A 20989-nucleotide genomic window follows, 5' to 3' on the forward strand; every position below is an offset into this window, starting at 1 on the left:
CTGTCCAGAATTTTATATGTTTTAATTAGATCCAGTGAATACAGGCCCAGTTGACCCAATCTCTCCTCAGATGACAATCTTGCCATCCCAGTCTGGTGACCTTTTGTTGCATTTCCTCTATGGCAAGTGTATCCTTTCTTAGATAAGGAGACCAAGACTGCACACAATACTTCAGGGGCTGGGATTTCTAGCTGCGCTTGTCCCAAGACTGAAAAATCCCACCCCAAGGTCAATGGGTCTTTGCATGGTCCACCCCCACTTCCGCCTGGTATGATTCCTGTGGCAGGCGGGTTGGAAAATTCTGCCCTAGATGTGGTCTCACCAAGGCCCTGTACAGCTGCTGTAAGACATCCTTTGCCTTCCTCATTGCTTGTTGCACCTGCGTGCTTGCTTTCAGTGACTGGTGTACAAGGACATCCAGGTCTCTTGCTTTGTCAACATTTCCCAATTTATCATTGTTTAAATAATACTTTGCCTTCCTTTTTCTGTCCAAAGCAGATAACTTCACATTTCTCCATGTTATACTGCATCTGTCATACATTTGCCCACTCACTCAACTTGTCTAAATCATCCTGAATCCTCTTAACATCCTCCTCCCCACTCAGATTCCCATCAACTTCTTTGTCATCAGCAAACTTGGAAATGTTACATTTCATTCCCTCACCCGTAACGTTGATGTGTATTGTGAATATCTGGGGCCCAGGCACTGATTCCTGCAGAACCCCACTCATCACTGTCTGCCATTTTGAGAAGGACTCATTTATTCCCGCTCTCTATTTCCTGTCTGCTAATCAATTCTCAATCCATACCAACATATTACCTCCCAATCCCATGTGCTATAATTTTGCACACTAACCTCTTATGTGGGATTTTATCAACAGCTTTCTGAATATCCAGATACACCACATCCACTAGTTCTCCCCTATCTATTCTACCAGTTAAGATCTCAAAAAATACCAGTAAGTTTGTCAAATATAATTTCCTTTTCGTAACTTGTCGAATCTCATTGCTATTTTTGAAGTGTCCTGTTATCATATTCTTTAAAATCAACTCTATTATTTTCCCAATTACTGATTTTAGGCTAGCCGGTCTATAATTTCCTCTTTTCACTCTCCCTCCTTTTTCTAAATAGCAAGGTTACATTGCCACCTCCAACCTGACGGAATTGTTTCAGAATCTGTCAGATTTTGGAAGATAACAACCAACGCATCCACCATTTCCAAGCCACCTCCTAGACCGAGAGAGAGGGAGGGTGCCAATTGACAGGATCTGGGTGAGGGAGGAGACAAGATGGTGGCAGATTGTGCCAGAATGAAGGTGCCTCCACCCAGGGGTGAGAGAGAGAGAAAGAGACCCAAATCCCACCCCCTCTCCCCTCTAAGCTAGTCATTGTCCCGTAGTTGCCCTTCCCCCTCCCCCTGGGCACCTACCCTCAGCACCTCCGTCAGTGGGTGAGTGACATTTGGGAATGGGGAATTTATCAACAATAGTACAGATGCTCCCCACCCCCCGATTGCAAATGTCCACAAACTGTTGAAAGTTATCTTCTGAGGAAAGACTGTGTAGATTTGTCTACAGTGCACTCATTGGAGCTTAGAGGAGTAGAATGTGATCTTAGACTATAGGATTTTGAGGGAGGTTTGACGGGGTAATTGCTGACAGCATGTTTCCCCTTCTGGGGGAATCTAGAACCGGAGGGGGGGATCTGTTTCAAAATAAGAAGCTTTCCATTTTAGATCAAGAAGTGGAGAAATCTCTTCCCTCAGTGGGTCATTAGTCTGTGGTGTTCTCTTCCACAGAGAGCAGCGGAGGCTGCAGGTCACGAAATATTTCTAAGGCTGAGTTTGATAGGGTTTTGAATGCCAATGGAGCCAAAGAGTAAAGGAAGTAGACAGAGTAGTACAGCTAAAGTCACAATCAGATCAGACATGAGCTTATCAAATGGTGCCTCATTAAGGGGCAATTTAGAATGGCCAAAGCACCTAACCTGCACATCTTTGGGCTGAGGGGGGGAAACTGGAGCACCTGGGGGAAACCCACACAGACACAGGGAGAACGTGCAAATTCCACACAGTCACCCAAGCTGAGAATCAAACCCAGGTATCTGGAGCTGTGAGGCATGCTAAATTGCCCCTTAGTGTCCTGGGATACGTAGGTTAGAGGGATTAGCAGGGTAAATATGTGGAGTTACGAGATAGCGCATGGGTGGGATTGTTGTCAGTGCAGACTCGATAGGTCGAATGGCCTCCTGCACTGTAGGGATTCTATGATGGAGCAGGCTCAAGGGACTGAATGGCCTACTCCTGTCCCCAATTCTTATTTTTGCATATAACTATGTAAGGGTAGCAGGAGGTTAGCACTGCTGCTTTTTAGCACCAGGGACAGGCCTTGGATGATGTCTGTGTGGAGTCTGCATGTTCCACCTGTGTCTGCATGGGTTTCCTCCAGGGGCTCCAGTTTCTTCCCACAATCCAAAGATGTGCAGGTTAGGTGGATTGGCCATGCTAAATTGCCCCTTACTGTCAGGGGGACTAGCTACGGTAAATATGTGGGGTTATGGGGATAGGATCTGGGTAGGATTTGTTGTTGGTGCAGACTCGATGGGCCAAATGGCCTCCTTCTGCACCGCAGGGATCCCATGAAGTATGATGTACATATTGCTGTTGATACTGTCTTACCTGCTGAGTATTTCCAGCATTTTCTCTTTTTATTTCCTAAAGCTGACTCTTGTGTCCCCAGGTTCACAGCTGAAGGTGGGTGGGCTGCCAGAGACCCCGGTGAAATTACACGGCCGATCGTGGGGGAAGGCCAGAGGGAGGGGGAAGAGAAAGTTTTGAGGAACTGAAACTACTTCTCTTTTGCTGCTCTGCTCAACTCACATCGATTCACCACAAGATGGCCTGCTCCCCAAAGCAATGGGCTGCATGCAGGGTCAGGAAGAAGCTGAAAGAGAGAGAGAGAGATGGCTGAGCAATGGAATGTAGTGTTTCTGCTCTCAGCCCCGGGCACTATGCCAAGAACATTGGGCTCCACGTTCTGGAAACAAGCTTCCCCGCGGCCAGCTTAAAAAGACAAAGGAATCCGTTTGTACATGATGCAGAGATAAATTTTCTAAATCAAATCCACGGCTTTATTGTTGATGTGAATGCTAAATTGCAGCACTGTATCCTGCCCCACTTCCTACATTAACACAGAGTATCAGTCCATTGAGTACTTATCTGTAACTTACTGCCCAGACATGACACAGTGGGAACACTGGGACCCTCCTCCTCGCCACCCTCACCCCAGCCCAGTGGAATCTGTGTCTAAACACTGCTCTGAATTCCACTGCATTGTGCAGCAGGGTCAAATCATTTTCCCCAGTGCTGGAGCCGGGAGAGGCAAAAATGCAGTCCCAGATTTACAGTGGAATCTTTTTTTCTCAGTCTGCTTCAGAATGCAGCAGTTGTGCCAGCTCTCTCAGCTGGTCTGACGCCAGTTACCCAGTAAGAATCAGAACAAAGCCCTCACTCTTGTGCTGAGAGCTGGGTTTCTGCTTTTCCTGTACAGACGTCCCTGCTCTCCAAGTTGTTGACTCTTGGAGGACAATGGTTCCAAAACAACAGTGTGCATTTGAATAGCCTTTTTGACAGAATCCCTATGGTGCAGAAGGAGGCCATTCGGCCCATTGGGTTTGCGCTGACTGCAATCCCACCCAGCCCCTATTCCCGTTACCCCACATACTTATCCTGCAAATCCCCTGAGACACTAGAGTCAATTTAGCAATGCCAATGCACCTAACCCACATGTTTTTGGAGTATGGGTGGGAACCCATGCAGACACAAGCAGAACATGCAAAAGTTCACACAGTCAGCCACCCTAGGCTGGATTTGAACCCGGGTGCTGTGAGGCAGCAGTGTTAACCACTGTGCCACTGTGCTGCCCGTTTAATTCAGTAAACTATCTCAAGGTGCTTGGCAGGAGGTTTATTGAGTAAACCTTGGTGTTGAGTCAGCTTGTTGCACTGTGGGATTGTCCTTAAGAAGAACATTTGTTGGTGTACTGCCTTGGAAACAAAAGGCCTGTGTAGTTTGTGTTACCTCATGTTTTGCCATTGCCAGAGAGCATCAGTTGCCAATTTTCCACGGTCCTGTCTTATAGAAGATGATTGGTCAGCTTTCCTCCCTCTTTTCCTGTGGTGAATCCCATTCCAAATCTTTGATCAAGGATGTGACACTGATGTATTTCCCACTCATGCAGAATCATGCAGCATGTCTTTGGGTGACTTCAATCTCTTCTATATTGCTTACCATGGGTGGCACAGTGGTTAGCACCGCTGCCTCACAGCGTCAAGGACCTGGGTTTGATTCCCGGCTTGGGTCACCCTCTGTACAGAAGCTGCACGTTCTCCCTATGCCTACGTGTGTTTCCTCCGGGTGTTCAAGAGGCGGCTGGATACAGAACTGGGGGTGAATTGGATCAAAGGTTATGGGGAAAAAGCAGGATTATGCTAGTGAGTTCAATGATCAGCCATGATCATAATGAATAGCGGAGTAGGCTTGAAACTCTTGCTTCTACCTTCTATGTTTTTATGTACCTGAACAGGTGCTGGACTTTGATGGCTGGGAGATTTTCATAGTAATTTTATTGCAGTGTTAATGTAGGCCCACTTGTGACACTGATAAGTAAACTGAAACTTGATCCCTTGCAAACTCCAGGCTTGGCTGAACTAATGTTTGGTCAAATAAAATTCTGACGTTTTTATCGCAATGTCAAATATTCCTTGCCTGGAATCCTTTGGACGTTAGCAGCTGAATGTAGAACCCCATTGCAGATTGGGTCTGAGATGAGCTCTCAGACATGGTTGTGTATCTACCTGGAGGATTTGACTGCAGAACTTAAACCTATCTAATAGCAGATTATTTTTCTTGGTCATGCAAATGACGAAGCATTTCCTGGCATTGAATGCCCCTGGTTCTGTCATTTTTGCAATTTCAGATTATCTTGCATAAATTGATATGATCTTGAGTTTTCTGTGATGTATAAATCACACACGGTCATCTGTTAATAGTTGCACCCTATTTTTAACTTATTGGCAAAGTTGTTTATGTATGTTAAGATGACTATAACATCCCAACACAGTTCCCCGGGGCACTCCATAGAGGATGGGATGGGGAAAGTGTATTGAGATGGATAGAAAATAGAGAGGAAACATAGAGTAGGAATTAGTGGGTCCTTTTAAATTGGCATGCAGTAACTAATGGAGTGTCGCAGGGATCGGTGCTGAGACCCCAGCTATTCACAATATATATTGCTGATTTGGATGAAGGAACAAAATATAACATCTCAAAGTTTGCAAATTATACCAAGTTGGGTGGATGGGTAAACTGTGACAAGGATGCAGAGATCCTGCAGAATGATCTGGACAGATTGGGTGAGTGGGCAAATCAATGGCAGATGCAGTATAATTTGGGTAAGTGTGAGGTTATTCATTTTGAAAGCTAAAACAAGAAGGCAGATTACTACCTGAATGGCTGTAAATTGGAAGAGGGGACTGTGCAACAGGACTTGGTATTCTTGTGCACCTGTAACTGAAGGTAAGTATGCAGGTGCAGTAGGCAGTAAAGAAGGCAAATGCATGTTGCCTTCATTGTGAGAGGTTTTGAGTACAGGAGCAGGGATGTGTTGTTGCAGTTCTACAGGGCCTTGGTGAAGCCACACCTAGAGTATTGTGCGCAGTTTTGGTCTGCTTTTCTGAGGAAGGACGTTCTTGCTCTCGAGGGAGCGCAGCAAAGGTTTACCAGGCTGATTCCAGGGATGATGGGACTGATGTATGAGAAGAGATTGACTAGGTTAGGATTGTTTTCACTGGAATTCAGATGAATGAGGGGAGAATCTCATAGAGATTTATATAATTCTAACAGGACTAGACAGGATAGATGCAGAGAGGATGTTCCCGATGGTGGGGGAATCCAGACCAGGGGTTGCAGTCTGAGGATACAAGGTAGACAGACCATTTAGGACAGAGGTGAGGAGACATTTCTTCACCAAAGAGTGGTGAGCCTGTGGAATTCATTACCACAGGAAGTAGTTGATGCCAAAACATTGAATGTTTTTAAGAGGTGGCTGGATATAGCACTTGGGGTGAATGGGATCAAAGGTTATGGAGTAAAAGCAGGATTAGGCTATTGCGTTGGATGATCAGCCATGATAGTGACAAATGGCAGAGCAGACTTGAAGGGCCTAATGGCCTCTTCCTGTTTCTATTTTCTATGTTTCTGTGATAACTCCAGAAGAGGAAGATTCCCTATCTCACACACCATTCTTTATCTTCTGCAGGTTAAGGAATTTGATAACATTGCCCCTGATTCAGTCAGTGTTGATTGATGCTTGAAAGAGATTAGTCAATATTGGAGCCAATCCATCAAATGCTAAGTTGAAAATCCACTGGGGGGGTTCTTGTGACACTGAAAAACAAACTTAAATTTTAAAAAATATGTGGGGTTACAGTGGTAGGGTCTGGGTGGGATTGTTGTTGGTACAGACTTGATGGGCCAAATGGCCTCCTCCTGCACTGTGGGGATTCTATGATATTTGACATTGCCAGAATGGCCAGGATTTGTTGCCTATCCTTAGTTCCTCTTAAGAAGTTGATAGTGAGTCCTAGCTGAACAGGTGTCAGAGTGTGACGACTAGGGAATTTTCACAGTAACTTCATTGCAGTGTTAATTTAAGTTTACTTGTGACGCTAATAAATAAACTTTTCCCTTGCGAAGACATTTCCTCTTTAATCCTTCCACTAATAACTTTAAAATTAGCTATTGACCTCTTGCGAAGGGAAATATATCTTTCTCATTCACTCTAAGTTCCTCATAATTTTTAAATGCTTGAATTAAATCTCCCCTCAGCTTTCTTTGTTCTCAAGAATAGCCCAGACTATTGATTCTTCCCTATTGGCTAGAATTCTCCATCCCTGGCAACATCCATGTGAATCTCTGTACCCTCCGCACAGTGATCACACACAGTTTGTCAATAAGACGGTAAAGAATTATGTTCAACAAATGTCAAATTGTGAACCTCTGGTGTCCCAGACTGGGCGAGCAGGAGGTCAGAGTTTGAGACGTAAAGGAGCAGGATAGATCTGGGACTCACAAGAAGCGTTTTACTTGGAGTCTGGATCCAAGCTCCTTCAGCCAGTAAATACAGAGTCCTGCACTTGGAGCAGACACTGCTGAGGCCAACCAAAGCTTAAATGTAGCAGTCACATGATTTCCTTGTAGCATTGCTGACTGTATTTGGACGTTTGCCTGGAGATTTTATCAAACGACCTCTCAGCCCAAACTGACTTTCTTCCAGTTTCCAACATTTTTACAGATAAACATAAAGTGTTGTAGACTTCATTTTTGTAAATGCCTGATTTTCTCCCAGCAACATCTCAGTAGCTATTCTTTAATTCCTGGGCAATACAGGAGGGTTGGCAACCCTGCATCCTTGGCGCAAGATTTCCACTACACAGGAAGCTGGAGAAGGAGGTTATTAAGACTCATCCTACTCCAGTTCTGCTGCACTTATACAGGGAATTGGTGAGACTGCATTCAGAGTGCTATGTACAGTTTTGGGCTTAGGAAAGGATATAATTGCATTTGAAGCAGCTCAGAGAAGGTTCAGTTGACTAATTCCTGGGATGAAGTAATTGTCTTAGGAAGAAAGGTTTAATGGATTGACTGGTATCCATGGGAGTTTAGAAGATTAACAAGTGACCTCAGTGAAACATTTAAGATCCTGAGGGGTCTTTCAGCAATACCGAAAGGATGTTTCCCTTGCGGGAGAGACTAGAACTTAGAAATAGGGAAGTCTGTTTAAGACAGAGATGAGAGGAATTTTTTTTTCTCTCAGAGGGACATTCGTCTCCGGAATTCTCTTTCTTAGAAGCTGTGGAGACTGGGGAATTGAATATTTTTAAGGCTGAGTTAACTCTTGATTGACAAGGGGAATCAAATGGTAAGAAAGTGGTATTGAGGCCACATCTTATGACATGATCTTGTCAAATAGCGGAGGAGGCTCAAGCAGCCAAGTGGCCTACTTCAAACTTTAAACTTGTTTCTAATTTATATGTTTGTACAAATCCATCACAGTCACCGTCATTTTATCCCCAGCTCCAACACTCTCAGTGGGGGGGACAGTGTGAGATTCCTGCCCATGGTATGAGCAGAATGGATTATGGCTTGAAGAGGACACAAAAACTGGGAGGACCGGCTGCTGGGAGGACCAGTTGCTGGGGACTATCTTGCCCACCTTGCTGGTCGTTGGCGGGGAGTGAGGAACTGGACTCGGTGGAAACCCTGAATCTCGATTGGTGGGTTCTCCACGGCAACGGTGCCGGTGGCTGGACCAATGGGAGGCGACGTTACTGGTGCCGGGGCCGCGCTGCGATGGAGATGCCTTCCGCTTCAGGTCGTTATGTTGGAGAAGTGAAGCAGCAACTGCGGCACGGTGAGAGCGGGAGAGTCCCGGGTAAAGGGACAGAGTGGCCGGCTGGGTAAAGGGGCAGTGCCTGTCCGGGTAAAAGTTTGACCAAGCTGCCTGGTCCACACAGTTTTATTGCTATTGACAATATGCTGTCAATGATTTTAAAAATATTGCATACGCTAATTATAACCCCCAGCACAATCCTATCTCGAACCAGTTACTCTAATTTCAACCATGAACTATAACCCTGAACCCCAACTCTAGAATCACAGAATCCCTACAGTGCAGGAGGAGGCCATCCAGCCCATTGAGCCTGCACTGACCACAATCCCATCCAGACCCTATCCCTATAACCCCAATATTTACCCTGCTAATCCCCCTGACACTAAGGGGCAATTCAGCATGGTCAATCCACCTAACTCGCACATCTTTGGACAGGGAGGAAACCAGGGCACCTGGAGGAAATCCACACACACAAGGAGAACATGCAGACTCTGTACAATCTCCCAAGCCAGGAATTGAACCCAGATCCCTGGTGCTGTGAGGCAGCAGTGCTAACCACTATGTCACAGTGGTACCTCGATCCTAAATTTTAAACACTCACTCTACCCTTCACCATTCCTTCACTATCGCTGGGTCCGAATCTTAGAACTTCCTAACAGCTTTGTGGGTGTATCTATACCACATGGATTGCAGCAGTTCAAGAATCATAGAATCCCAACAATGCAGAAAGAGGCTATTCAGCCCATCGAGCCTGCACCAACAACAATCCCACCCAGGCCCTATCCCTGTAACCCCACATATTTACACTGTTAACCCCCCTGACACTAAGAGGCAGTTTAGTATGGCCAATCAACCTAACCCGCACTTCTTTGGAGTGTGGGAGGAAACTGGAGCACCTGGAGGAAACCCATGCAAATATGGGTAGAATGTGCAAACCCCACACAATCACCTGAGGCTGGAATTGAACTTGGGTCCCTGGTGCTGTGAGGCAGCAGTGCTAACCTCTGTGCTGCCATGCTGCCAAGAAGGAAATTCACCACCACCTTCTCAAGGGCTATAGCACTGACATCTACCTGGCAATGTGGAAAATTGCCCAGGGCAGCGCAGAAACACAGTGGTTAGCATTGCTGCTTCACAGCACCAGGGACCTGGGTTCAATTTCCTGCTTGAAGCACAGTCTGTGCGGAGTCTGCACATTCTCCCTGTGTCTGCATGGGTTTCCTCCGAGTACTCCGGTTTCCTCACACAATCCAAAAGATATGCTGGTTGGCTATGCTAACTTCTCCCTCATTGTATCCTTAACAGGTGCTGGAGTGTGGTGACTAGAGGATTTTTACAGTAACTTCATTGTAGTGTTAATGTAAGCATATTTGTGACTAATAAACTTTAAACTAAACATTTAAAAGCTATGTCCTGTGCACATACATCAGGATAAATCCAACCCAACAAATCACAGCTCCACCTGCTCTCAAAGAAAGGTGCTATTGACACTGATATCAAGTGGCACTTGCGTAGTAATACCCTGCTCACTGATGCTCATTATGTATTCTGCCAGGGTCACTTAGCTCCTGACCACCTTTCACCTCTTCTTCAGCATTGACAAAGAAGCTGAACTCCAGAGGTTAGATGAGAGTGACTGTCATTGACATCAAGGCTGCATTTAACAGAGAATGGCACTAAGGAGCCTTAACAAAACTAAAGCCAATGGGAATCAGGGAAATCTCTCTGTTGGTTGGAGTTAAAATAACTCCTCCAATTCTAGTGTCCCTTCACCAAATTTAGATTTATTTGCATAGTAACCAACACTCAGACAGCTACTTCTTTGTAAAGAGCATAAACCTGGAGTGCCAGTAACCCTGACACTCCATATTATGTACACATACAAGGCTCCCTGATTGAACAAACCATTAATACCTTGTTCAGGGAGCTCATATTCTAAGAAGTCCACATCGTGGGCCTTATTAAAGTCATTAGTGGATTCATACCCGGCACAAAGAAAGATAGTTATAGTTGTTGGAGGTCAATCAATCATTTCAGCTCCAGAACATCATTGCAGGAGTTCCTCGTAGTAGTGTCCCAGGCCCAACAATTTTAAACTGCTTCATCAATGAATTTTCTTCCATTGTAAGATCATAAGTGGAGATGTTTGCTGATGATTCAATAATGTCACTCCTCAGGTACTGAAGCAGTCCATGTACATATGTAGGAAGACCTGGACAATATCCAGGCTTGGGCTGACACGTGGCAAGTAACATTTCCACAAACACATGTCAGAAAATGACTATTTCCAACAAGAGAGAATCTAACCATTGCCCTTTGATATTCAACGGCACAACCATTGCTGAATTCTCCACTATCAACATCCTGGGGGTTACGATTGTTACAGAGTATCATTTGAGCACAGAGTGTTCTTATAAGCCTTTCTCCTATGTAGTTATTTTACTGGCATCTGTTGAGGCTTCTGAGCATGTGTGGGTTTTAGCAATTTTTGCAGTCTGCAAGAAGATGACCTGTAAGCAAGATCTGTTTTAGTACTGCTCCTGTTTTCGTAGATATTACTGTTCCGCTGAGTTGGTGTTATTGTTAAACTTTGTTACTTATTGATATAAAGAAGTTCCTTCTTTTAAGCAACACATTCAACTTCCTTATTTGTGATCTCAAGTTACCACAACCATTGACAAGAAACTGAACTCAACTGGGCAGATAAATACTGTGACTACAAGAGTAGGTAGAAGGCTGGGAATCCTGCAGTACGTGGCTCATCTGCTGACTCTGCTAAACCTGTCCACCATCGACAGAGCACAAGCCAGGGGTGTGATGGAATACTGTGCACGTGCTGGATGAGTGCAACTCCAACAGCACTTAAGAAGCTCAACACCATTCAGGATCATGCATTACACTTAATTGGTACCCCATCCTCAATCATTTACTCCCCTCACCACTGACACACAGTGGCAGCAGTGATGCACTAGAAAATGCACTGCAGGAACTCAACAAGCCTCCTTAGACCGCACCTTCCAAGGCCATAACTGTTACTATCAAAAGGACTAGAACACCACCACCTGCAAGTTCCCCTCCAAGCCAATCACCATCCTGACTTGGAAATATATTGTCGTTCTTTCACTATCACTGGGTCCCTCCCGAACAGTAATATAGTTGTATCCACACTACATGGACGGCAGCAGTTCAAAAAGGTAGCTCACCACCACCTCCAGCCCACCGTGTCCACATGCCATACTCAACCCCAAACCTTCCCGACCCCAAAAGTGTTTAACAAAAGTGATTACATTTTGAATGTAATGTAGACAAATTCAGCAGCAAACTTGTGCACAGTGTTACGAAAGTCAAATTTACTTTAATGTTGAGAGCGGAAGTTGAGAACTTCAACTCTTGACTGACCTCGGAGCTTTTGTGTATGTGCAAACTGGGAATGGGTTGCGCATTTGCAAGAAGAAAAATAGTGTGGGAACCCAATTAAAAGGAGGGGAGCAGAGAAACAGGTTCTAAACAGAAAAATGTTTATGAGGCCGATTTAGATGAAGAAGGTAGCCAAGGGCCGGTGACTCCGTTGCTGGCCGTTGGGCAACAGTACTCCTTTGGAGCAATAATGTTCTATTCAGTGCAGCCAAAGATGTGAAGTTATATCTGTAATATGGTGTTTATGGGCATCATTGGGAATTTAGGGGAATGGAATCTCAGGAGGTGAAATTGAAATCCTATGAGGTGGCTTTGTTGAAGCTATCTGAGATGGAGTGACATTTCGAGACAATTCCCAGGTTAGATCTTCGGTGGTGAAGACTGGACCCCTTCATGAGAGACACAGCATGTCACTGAGATTGGTTGACAAAAATTGTTTACTGATGGCTGGTTAAAATCCATGGACTCTGTCTTAGTCACATCTGCTCTTTATTGAGCGGTATGTTTGACCATAGTTTGCCTGTTAATTCTCAAGCATCTCTTATTAACCCTGAACATAAAAGTATAAGATAGACATGATAATTTTTTTTTAACCCTGCAAGGTAAAGTTTATTTTTTAAATTCAAAAACAGTGAAGTCTTATGACTTAATTCACTTAAGTCAGTATCTTGAATCTCAAATTTTGGCTACTTTATTGATCCGTAACCAGATTTTACCAAACTCGGGGACTAACCTAGGATCATAGTAACAGCAAGATCCTACCTGCCATGAATGATCTGAATAACCTGTTGTTCTGTTTAAGGTGGTAATAGTTGAGGGAGAGATATTGACTGTGCTGCAGGTTCTTTGAATAGTGCATGAGGCATCTTGTCCCCACCAATATGTTAGGTGGGTCTCAGTTTCCTGCCTCACTTGAAAGAGATAAGTTGAAATTGAATTTAATCAATTTGGTAAATTTGTGCCAGTTCTAGGAAGGATTTGACTGTAAATTGAATTATTATGTGGGCGTTGCTTTTAGCGAATGGGATCTCTGAAGTGGTCTACCAACCTCACTTGATGGTTAAAAATCATTACAATTATTATAATTTAAAATGGGTTTGCTAGATTACCTGCATCTCAATAACACATTTAAAAAAATCATACTCCAACAATTTCTTCATTGCAATATTTCTTCCCCCTCCAGTCTATGAAACCCCTTCATCATTTTCCAATCTTTAAAATGGCAATTACATTGACACTGATGTCATCAATAGAAATCAAATTTAAATTCACAAACATGTCCCCTTTTAAAGCAAGCTAATCAAATTAAAATTATAATTAAAAGAAAAGGAGATGTATCAAATGAAAATGTTGTTACCATATCGATAATGCATTCCGATCCATCTGGTTTGTAGAAGCTTCAGGAGTACCAGCCGAGACCGTGTGCTTGCTCTCAAAGTGACCCAGGTGTGGACATAATCACGGAACAGAAGCAAGCAGTTGGACCGAAGAACCTTTAGCTGCTTGTTGCTTGAATCTGTTAATGGCCAGGCCCTGGAGCAGTCCCAAGAGTAGGACAGAAATATCATTTGAAATTGAGGAATTGCCCAGGCAAAAGAGGGGCCAGAGCATCTCGCCACCATTTTCTAAACTTCAAGTGAATCTCCTCTTTGTAACTTTCTGCCTAGTGTCAATAGGTGCCAGAATATCAGGGCTCTTATAAATATAGCTCCACGTCATTGGTGTCATTTGGGTCTGCTGGAGGCACGTAACAATTTGTGCATGTGGGCAAGTAGAAAAATGCCAGGAGTTTTTGCTGTCATGGGACCCCTTGATGAAATGATGGATCTCCGATACTGAGTTTTGACTATTTTGCACAGACAAACAAAATAGCTGAAGATATTAAAGTGCCCACTTTCCTGAGTGTGATGACGGGAAAAATATCATTCTCCTCTGTAGTTTAGTGCAACCTGAGAAGCTAGGCGTTAAAATGTGTCAACAAATTGTAAATATTTTGCAAGCACATTTTTCTCCAAAACTCTTTGTGATTGCAGATTTCACAAAAGAAACCAAGAGGAGGGGTAGTCAATTTGACTGTGTTTAAAAGGCTTGCAGAATATTGAATTTAAACATGTGCTGAATGATACTATTTGGGACAGATTCATCTGTGGTCCACATGTGGAAGCAACTCAGAAATATTTGCTAATTAAGAATAACCTTAAGGCCATGGAATTTGCTGTTTCTATGGAGCTGGGTGTGAAGGAAGCTCAGCAATTGAGTTTGTGTAGTCAAATGAACAAAATGACAGCTGAATTGACACCCCGGAACCTCAAAATTTGTACATGTCACCCATGTGCAAAGCTAGGGCATTATGCAGCTAAATGCTGATGTAAAAATATAGTAGACAAAGCTTTGGGAAAAAGGACACATTGAGTGTTCCTGCTGGAAGGTAAAGCAAGCTCTAAGTAAAAATAAGAAACAAGTACAAACCAAGGCAGCATTTAAACAGAACAAAAGTCAAAATGTTCATGCTGTACAAAAGGCTCAAGAAAAACAGAGATTCGCAGTCCGAGGAAGAATTACCACGGAAGGTGCTAGCTATTGTTGGTGTCACACACCAATACTGGGTCACCCCTCTGTTGGATGGACAGCCAGTAGGGATGGAAGTTGACACTGGGACAGCAATCTCGCTCTGCCAGAGGCATTTACAAGGAGAAACATAAACACTTTCCCTTGAAGCCTATCAAAGATATAGCTGAAGGTGTATACAGTGGTTCCACTGAAGGGCTGCATGGAAGTAGCTGTGCAATTTAATGGGAAAACAGCAGATTGGATTCTACATGTAGTAAAGGGCAACCATTGAGCAGTGATGGGCTGTACGTAGCTAGGAAGATTCAGCTGAACTGGGCCAAAGTCGACATCATGACCAATGGAGAGAATCATGTCTGACAAAAAATTTAAAAAGCACACAGTTGTTATTGATGGAGGTTTAGGGAGCATGAAAGGTATAACCATTAGATTGAAAATAAAAGAAGGAAGTGAAGCAAAATGCATGCCTGTAGCATATGCTTTTAGGCTGAAGGCAGAAGCTAATTTGGAACGACTTGTAAATCATAGAATCTCTACAATGCAGAAGGAAGCCAGTTGGCCCATTAAGTCTGCATTGACTCTACGTAAGACTATTTCACCCAGGCCAACTCACCATTCCCCCACCCCCCCCCAACCTATTCCATCACCGTTTTAAACCCCACGCATTCTCCCATGAATAATACACCTAACATACACATCTTTGGATGCTAAGGGACAATTTGGCATGGCGAATCCACCTAAGCTGCATATCTTTGGCCTGTGGGAGGAAACCGGATCAGCTGAAGGAAACTCATGCAACATGGGTAGAATGTGCAAACTCCACACAGTCACCCAAGGTCGGAATCAAACTTAGTGCTGTGAGGCAGCGGTGGTAACCATGATGCCACTGAGTCACCATGAAGATCAGAGTCTTGTAAACTGTCAGCATTAGTGAATGGGTCATGCCAATAGTTACAGTCATCAAGAAGGATGGATTTAAAAGGATTTGCGGAAACATCGAGGTCACCATTAATCCAGTGTTACGGGCGGAACAGTATCCGTTATCCCACATTGAAGACTTGTTTGCAGGATTGGCAGGAGGCCAACAACCCAGCAAAATTGACCTGAACCAGGCATACTTACAGATAAATGTGGGTAATAAGTCACAAGAACTTCTGGCAATTGTGACATGAAGGCTTGTTCCAATACTGGCGATTGTCCTTTGATACCACCTTAACTCTTGCATTATTTCAAAGAGCAGTGGATCAGATCCTGAGTGGACTGAGCAGAGTCCAGTATGATCTGGCTGACATCATAGTCACTGGAAGAAATTAAGTGGATCGTCTCTGAAACCTGGATGCCACTCTTCAGAGACTGGAAGACTATGGTCTTAGAGTCCATAAGGACAAGTGCAAGTTCTTCCAATCCTCCGTTTGTTATTTGGGACATGTGATTGATGCCACTGGCCTTCGCAGATCTCTTTCTAATGTTAAGGCCATTACAGAGGTGCTTGCACCTTAGAATATTAACCAGTTGTGTTCCTTCCTAGGATTGCCAAAGTATTACAGAAGATTTGTTTCAAACTTGGCAACCATTCTGAAACCATTACACAACCTCTTGTGTCAAAACAAGTGATCAGATCAATGCAATAATGCCTTCACTCGAGCCAAAGTACTTCAATGGTAATGAAATGGTCAGGAGATTCAAGAACCTAGCTCACCAACAACCTGTTCTGATCCCTCCATGCTGATACTATAGTTTAGTAAGCCTACTAATGCCTCTACTTTCTCAGGAGATGAAGGAAATTCAGCATGTCTGCTATGACTCTCTCTCGTTCTTACAGATGCGCTATAGAAAACATCTCTTCTGAATGTATCGCAGCAGGTATTGCTCTTGCTCTGCCCCAGACTACAAGAAATTACAAAGGGTTGTGAACATAATGCATCAAGCAAACTAGCCTCCCGTCCATTGACTCTGTCTATATTTCCTGCTGCCTTGGGAAAGCAGCCAGCATAATCAAGAACCGCACACACCCCTGACATACTCTCTTCCACCTTCTTCTGTTGGGAAAAATGTGCAGAAGTTTGAGATTGTGCACCAAATGACTCAAGAACAGCATCTTCCTTGCTGCCATCAGACTTTTGAGCGGACTTGCCATATATTAAGCTGATCTTTCTCTACACCTTAGCTATGATTATAACACTACATTCTGCACCCCTCTCCTTTCCTTCTCCCCTATGTAGTCTATGAACGGTATGTTTTGTATAGTGCATAAGAAACAGTACTTTTTACTGTGTCCCAATATGTGACAATAATAAATCAAATCAAAATCTGAAGTTCTTACGCATTTTGATCCTGTACTCCTACATTTAGCTTGTGATGCATTCCCTTATGGTGTAGGAGCAGTGGCCTCCCACATCATACAATCGGGTGAAGAAAGACCCATTGCTTTTGTGTCTCAAACCTTGAGCATAGCTGAGAGTAACTATGACAGATTGAAAGGACAGTATTAGGGATCATATTTGGAATAAAGAAATTCCATCAGTTCCTGTACAGGAGAGAATTTACATTGTTGATGGGCCATCATCTGCTAACACCCATTTTTGGACTATGCACAGGAATTCTATCACTTGCAGCAAGTAGAATGCAAAGATGGGAATTGCTTTTGTCTGCACATGCTTACACCATTAAATATTGACAAACAAGTCTACATGGTAATACGGATTGACTTTCAAGATTGCCACTGCCAGGCAGTTTGTCAGGCTACTCAAATGGAAATATTTTCTATTTGAACAAGTAGACAATGCACTTGTCACTTCCAAGACAAGTGAGAAAATACACTCAGAGCAATCCTGTGCTCCCAAAAATGATGGATCTGATTTTACAAGGAAATACTACAGAACGAACCTAACCTGAAACTCTACTACTCCACAAGCTTGGAGCTGGTAGCACCATCAGGATATCTTCTATGGGTACTCAGAGTGATCATTCCGCTACCACTGAGAAAGCAGTGTTAGAGAAGCTACATGAAGGCCATTGTGGAATTGTACCCACAAAGGAAATAGTGGCTTGGATTAGATATGGAAATTGAAGAGAAAGCTAGAACATGCTCTTCCTGTGCAAAAGTAAGAAACCCAGCACCATGGGAATGGCCGGAAGAAGCTTGGCAATGAGCGCACATGGGCTTTGCAGGAGCTTTTGAAGGCCACACGATGCTTACACTAAGTGGCCAGAGATCACTGTGATGAAATTTTCTTCATTTGAGAAGACCATCGAGAAGCGAGAAATATTTAGTTGATTTGGATTCCATGAGCAATTGGTAAGTGACACTGGACCTCAATTTGTCTCACAAGAATTTGAAAGTTTCTTACAAGAGAATGGTATTCAGCATAATTGGTCCATACCATAGCATCCTGCTACTAATGGATGAGCAGAGCATTTCATCCAAACCATTGAAACATACACTAAGAACAACCAGGGAACAAGATTCACTGATCAAATGGCAGTAAAAAATAGAATTTTCCATCAAGGAAAAGGGGTTTTGGCTAGAAATTACCCTACTCGGGAGAAGTGAGTTCCTGCCACAATCCTTGCACAGACTGATTCTGTTTCTTACGTTATAATTCAGGAAACTCAAAAGTCTTTTATGAAGTTTACCTGGATCATAGGTTTTGCACTTTGAATTGGGCCAGGATAAGCATGATATGTTCAATTTCAGGTATGATTCAAATGACCTACCAGGAAGCTTTTATCAAACAAAGATTATTTAAGACCATAATTAACATGTATGGAAAAAAAAAGCAATAACTTTTATCAATTACAAACAAAAATAAAACAACCAAAATAATGTATAACCCTTATCAAATGTTATCCAAAATCAAACAAAAAAAACTCTTCACAGGTTCAATAGAGCAAAGACTGATGCTTACGTGATACTGGAACTGAGTCCTTTGGTTGAATGCTACAGTTCTCTTGAGGCACTCACAGACAGGCTTGGAATCAGAACAGCTACCTAGAACACCAGGGAGAGACTCTGGTCAAGCCACCACCCACAGATTTTCTACTCCAGGATGATAAGAAGCTTTGCTTTCAGCTAACCAGCAGAATTTCCAAAACCAGGGAGAGAGAGAAACACTTCCTTTCAGCTTGATGTCCCTTCTAAACTCAAACTGCAGCCAGCCAAAACAGAAAATGAAACCTTAAATTCACTAGGAAGAAAAACTGTCCAAAACACATGACTTTCTTCTTCACAATGCAGGGTCATAAAACATCCCAGTGTAAAAATAAACCCCATTTCACCACTGAAGGAGCAATAAAATGACTTCTAGCAACTGGTCCAGCAGCAATGAAACCAAAACTGCTTATAGCTGCAGTGAACATGATTAAAAAAAAAATTCTTAAAGCTACACTAACGTCACATTAGAGATGGTGTTATCTGGAGGGGGCATGCAGACCAGCTGCTGGCTGAGAATTCAGGTTCAACCATAAAAATCCTGACCTGAACCTTCCTACAACCCTGACACCAACAGACTGTACAAGAAAGCAACACTTCAGCCACTGAGTAGACATAAAGACAACCTCTAGTTCTTTGATCAATGCTGGTCAAACTAATCACTGGTGATGTTTATGCAAAGAAGACGCCAGAGGTTCGCCATCAGCCTTTCCAACAGCAATGACCACCAGACCATCTGCCTTATTAGTAGTGACTGACCTATTGACTATCATTCATGTTGAACTCATTGGGGATGTTAAATTTAAGGGAGATGGAATGCTATATATTTGTATTACTCTTATTGGCTTACTGAGCTTTGTTGTACACATGTATTTAACTAGAAGTGATGTCATAAGTCCCCAGCACAGGAAACAGACTAAGAAGCAGCCATGTAAGACAACACACACCTGTGAGTAAAGCTCCATTGTTTTTAACCCTTTGTGCTTCCTAGTGTCATTCTGTATACAACAGAAATACTTTTTGATTATTTTACACCTGTAATGATTATGTGTGGCATTACACACTTAGCAATATAAATAGATACAGTTCCACACTTTGAAACTAACTAGGATTTTCTTTTTCCCAGGTTTTGGTCTGTATGCTTATCCAAACAGCTTTTTTGAGTATGAGGGAGAATGGGAAAATGGGAGAAAGCATGGTAAGTTACCCTGAGATATAACAATCTCACTTAAAGCTTCCTTCTCAATATGTTTCCCAACTCCGGGATGTCTGAAAGTGCTTTACAACCAATGAAGCAGTTTTGAAATATAGGCCTGGAAATGCAGGTTCAAATGGCACCATGAGCGCAAAATCCCGTGAGAGGCCAAAAACGAGATCTCAGAATGCAATCATCTCCGCTCCTCGCCAGTGATCTAACGCAGTTCAAGTACAGGAAAGTAAGTACATTATTATGCCATTAGTGGGCTTCCCCGCTAATGGCATAGTAACTTATTTGCTATATCATTCCCCCTGCATTTGGATTCCCTCCTTGCTGATGTGGCATCACGTTGGCAAGGTTTGCAAAAAGGTCTGGAGCAACTAGGTGAAGAGACGATTCTAGGTGCACACATGTAATTACAGCCCCGTGGTGGTGGAGAGACATGCCAAGGCAGTGCCCTAGTGCTGCCCCTTGGCATTGTCTCCTCGTCCTTGGGAGGGGGGGGATAGGAGAGATTTCCTTGTGTGCATGGGAGAAGGTTCCCTGTGGTACATGGGGGAGGGTGGGGGATTTACTTTGATTGCCAGAGAGCCCCCACCTCTCAGCATGACAGTGTGGGACTCACCTCCAGCAATTCTTTTATCCAAGTGCTGGAAAATATGGTGTGAGTAGCCTGCTCGGATGTGCTACACACTGCTTTTCTCACCTAAACCTGAAAAAATATAGGAAAAAAGTTCCACCCATAGTTACTAATGTAGCAGAGGAAAGAACACAGCTAATGCAGGGCAGCCTGGTGACACAATGGTTAACATGCTGCCTCACAGTGCCAGGGACCAGGGTTCGATTCCTGGCTTGGGTCACTGTCTGTGTGGAGTCTACACATCCTCCCCATGTCTGTGTGTGTTTCTTCCAGGTGCTCTGGTTTCCTCCCTTGGTCTGGAAGTCGTGCTAGTTAGGTGCATTGGCCATGCCAAATTCTTCCTTAGTGTACCCAGACAGGCGCTAGAGTGTGGCGACTTGGGGATTTTCACAGTAACTTCATTGCAGTGTTAATGTAAGCCTTATTTGTGACACTAATAATAAATAAATTTACACAGCAAGCTCCCAGCAACAGCAATGTGGTAATGACCAGCTCATCTGTTCTGATGATGCTGAATGAGAGATAAACATTGACCAGGATACTGGCAAGAAATTCTATGCTCATTTTCAAAATGGTGTCATGGTATTTTTTTATTTAAAGTCTGCCTGAGAAGATTTAATATTGCATTCTAAAGACAGCAACTTCAATGCTGCAGCATTCCCTCATTGCTACACTAGAGTCTCAGCCTAGATTTTAGTGCTCAATCTCTGAAGTGGGGCTTTGAACACACAGCTTTTTGACCCAGAGGCATCTGCACTGCCCACGAAAGCAGTGGCTGATACTG

At 43.5% G+C, this 20989-nt stretch overlaps 2 protein-coding genes across 4 annotated transcripts in view; one reads left to right on the forward strand and one right to left on the reverse strand.

Annotated features, from left to right (window-relative positions):
• The window catches only part of rer1 (retention in endoplasmic reticulum sorting receptor 1), a 42677-nt gene extending 39979 nt beyond the window's left edge, over positions 1 to 2698 (reverse strand). The window contains exon 1 of the mRNA XM_080182490.1: positions 2679 to 2698. Coding sequence (XP_080038616.1) covers positions 2679 to 2698 — 20 coding nt within the window. The remainder of the gene's footprint in view (positions 1 to 2678) is intronic.
• Positions 2699 to 8316: 5618 nt separating this feature from the next.
• Positions 8317 to 20989, forward strand: part of LOC145337667 (MORN repeat-containing protein 1-like) — a 189933-nt gene continuing 177260 nt past the window's right edge. For 2 of the 3 annotated variants that reach the window (XM_080182481.1, XM_080182482.1), the window contains exons 1-2: positions 8401 to 8472; positions 19494 to 19565. In XM_080182481.1, the coding sequence (XP_080038607.1) occupies positions 8412 to 8472; positions 19494 to 19565 (133 nt within the window). In that variant the 5' untranslated portion in view covers positions 8401 to 8411. Of the gene's footprint in view, positions 8473 to 19493; positions 19566 to 20989 lie in introns of all 3 variants that reach the window. The other variant, XM_080182483.1, reaches the window with a different exon arrangement.

Source organism: Carcharhinus amblyrhynchos, unplaced genomic scaffold (assembly GCF_965287045.1).
Source record: "Carcharhinus amblyrhynchos unplaced genomic scaffold, sCarAmb.v2.hapA scaffold_56, whole genome shotgun sequence".
NCBI classification, from domain to species: domain Eukaryota; kingdom Metazoa; phylum Chordata; class Chondrichthyes; order Carcharhiniformes; family Carcharhinidae; genus Carcharhinus; species Carcharhinus amblyrhynchos.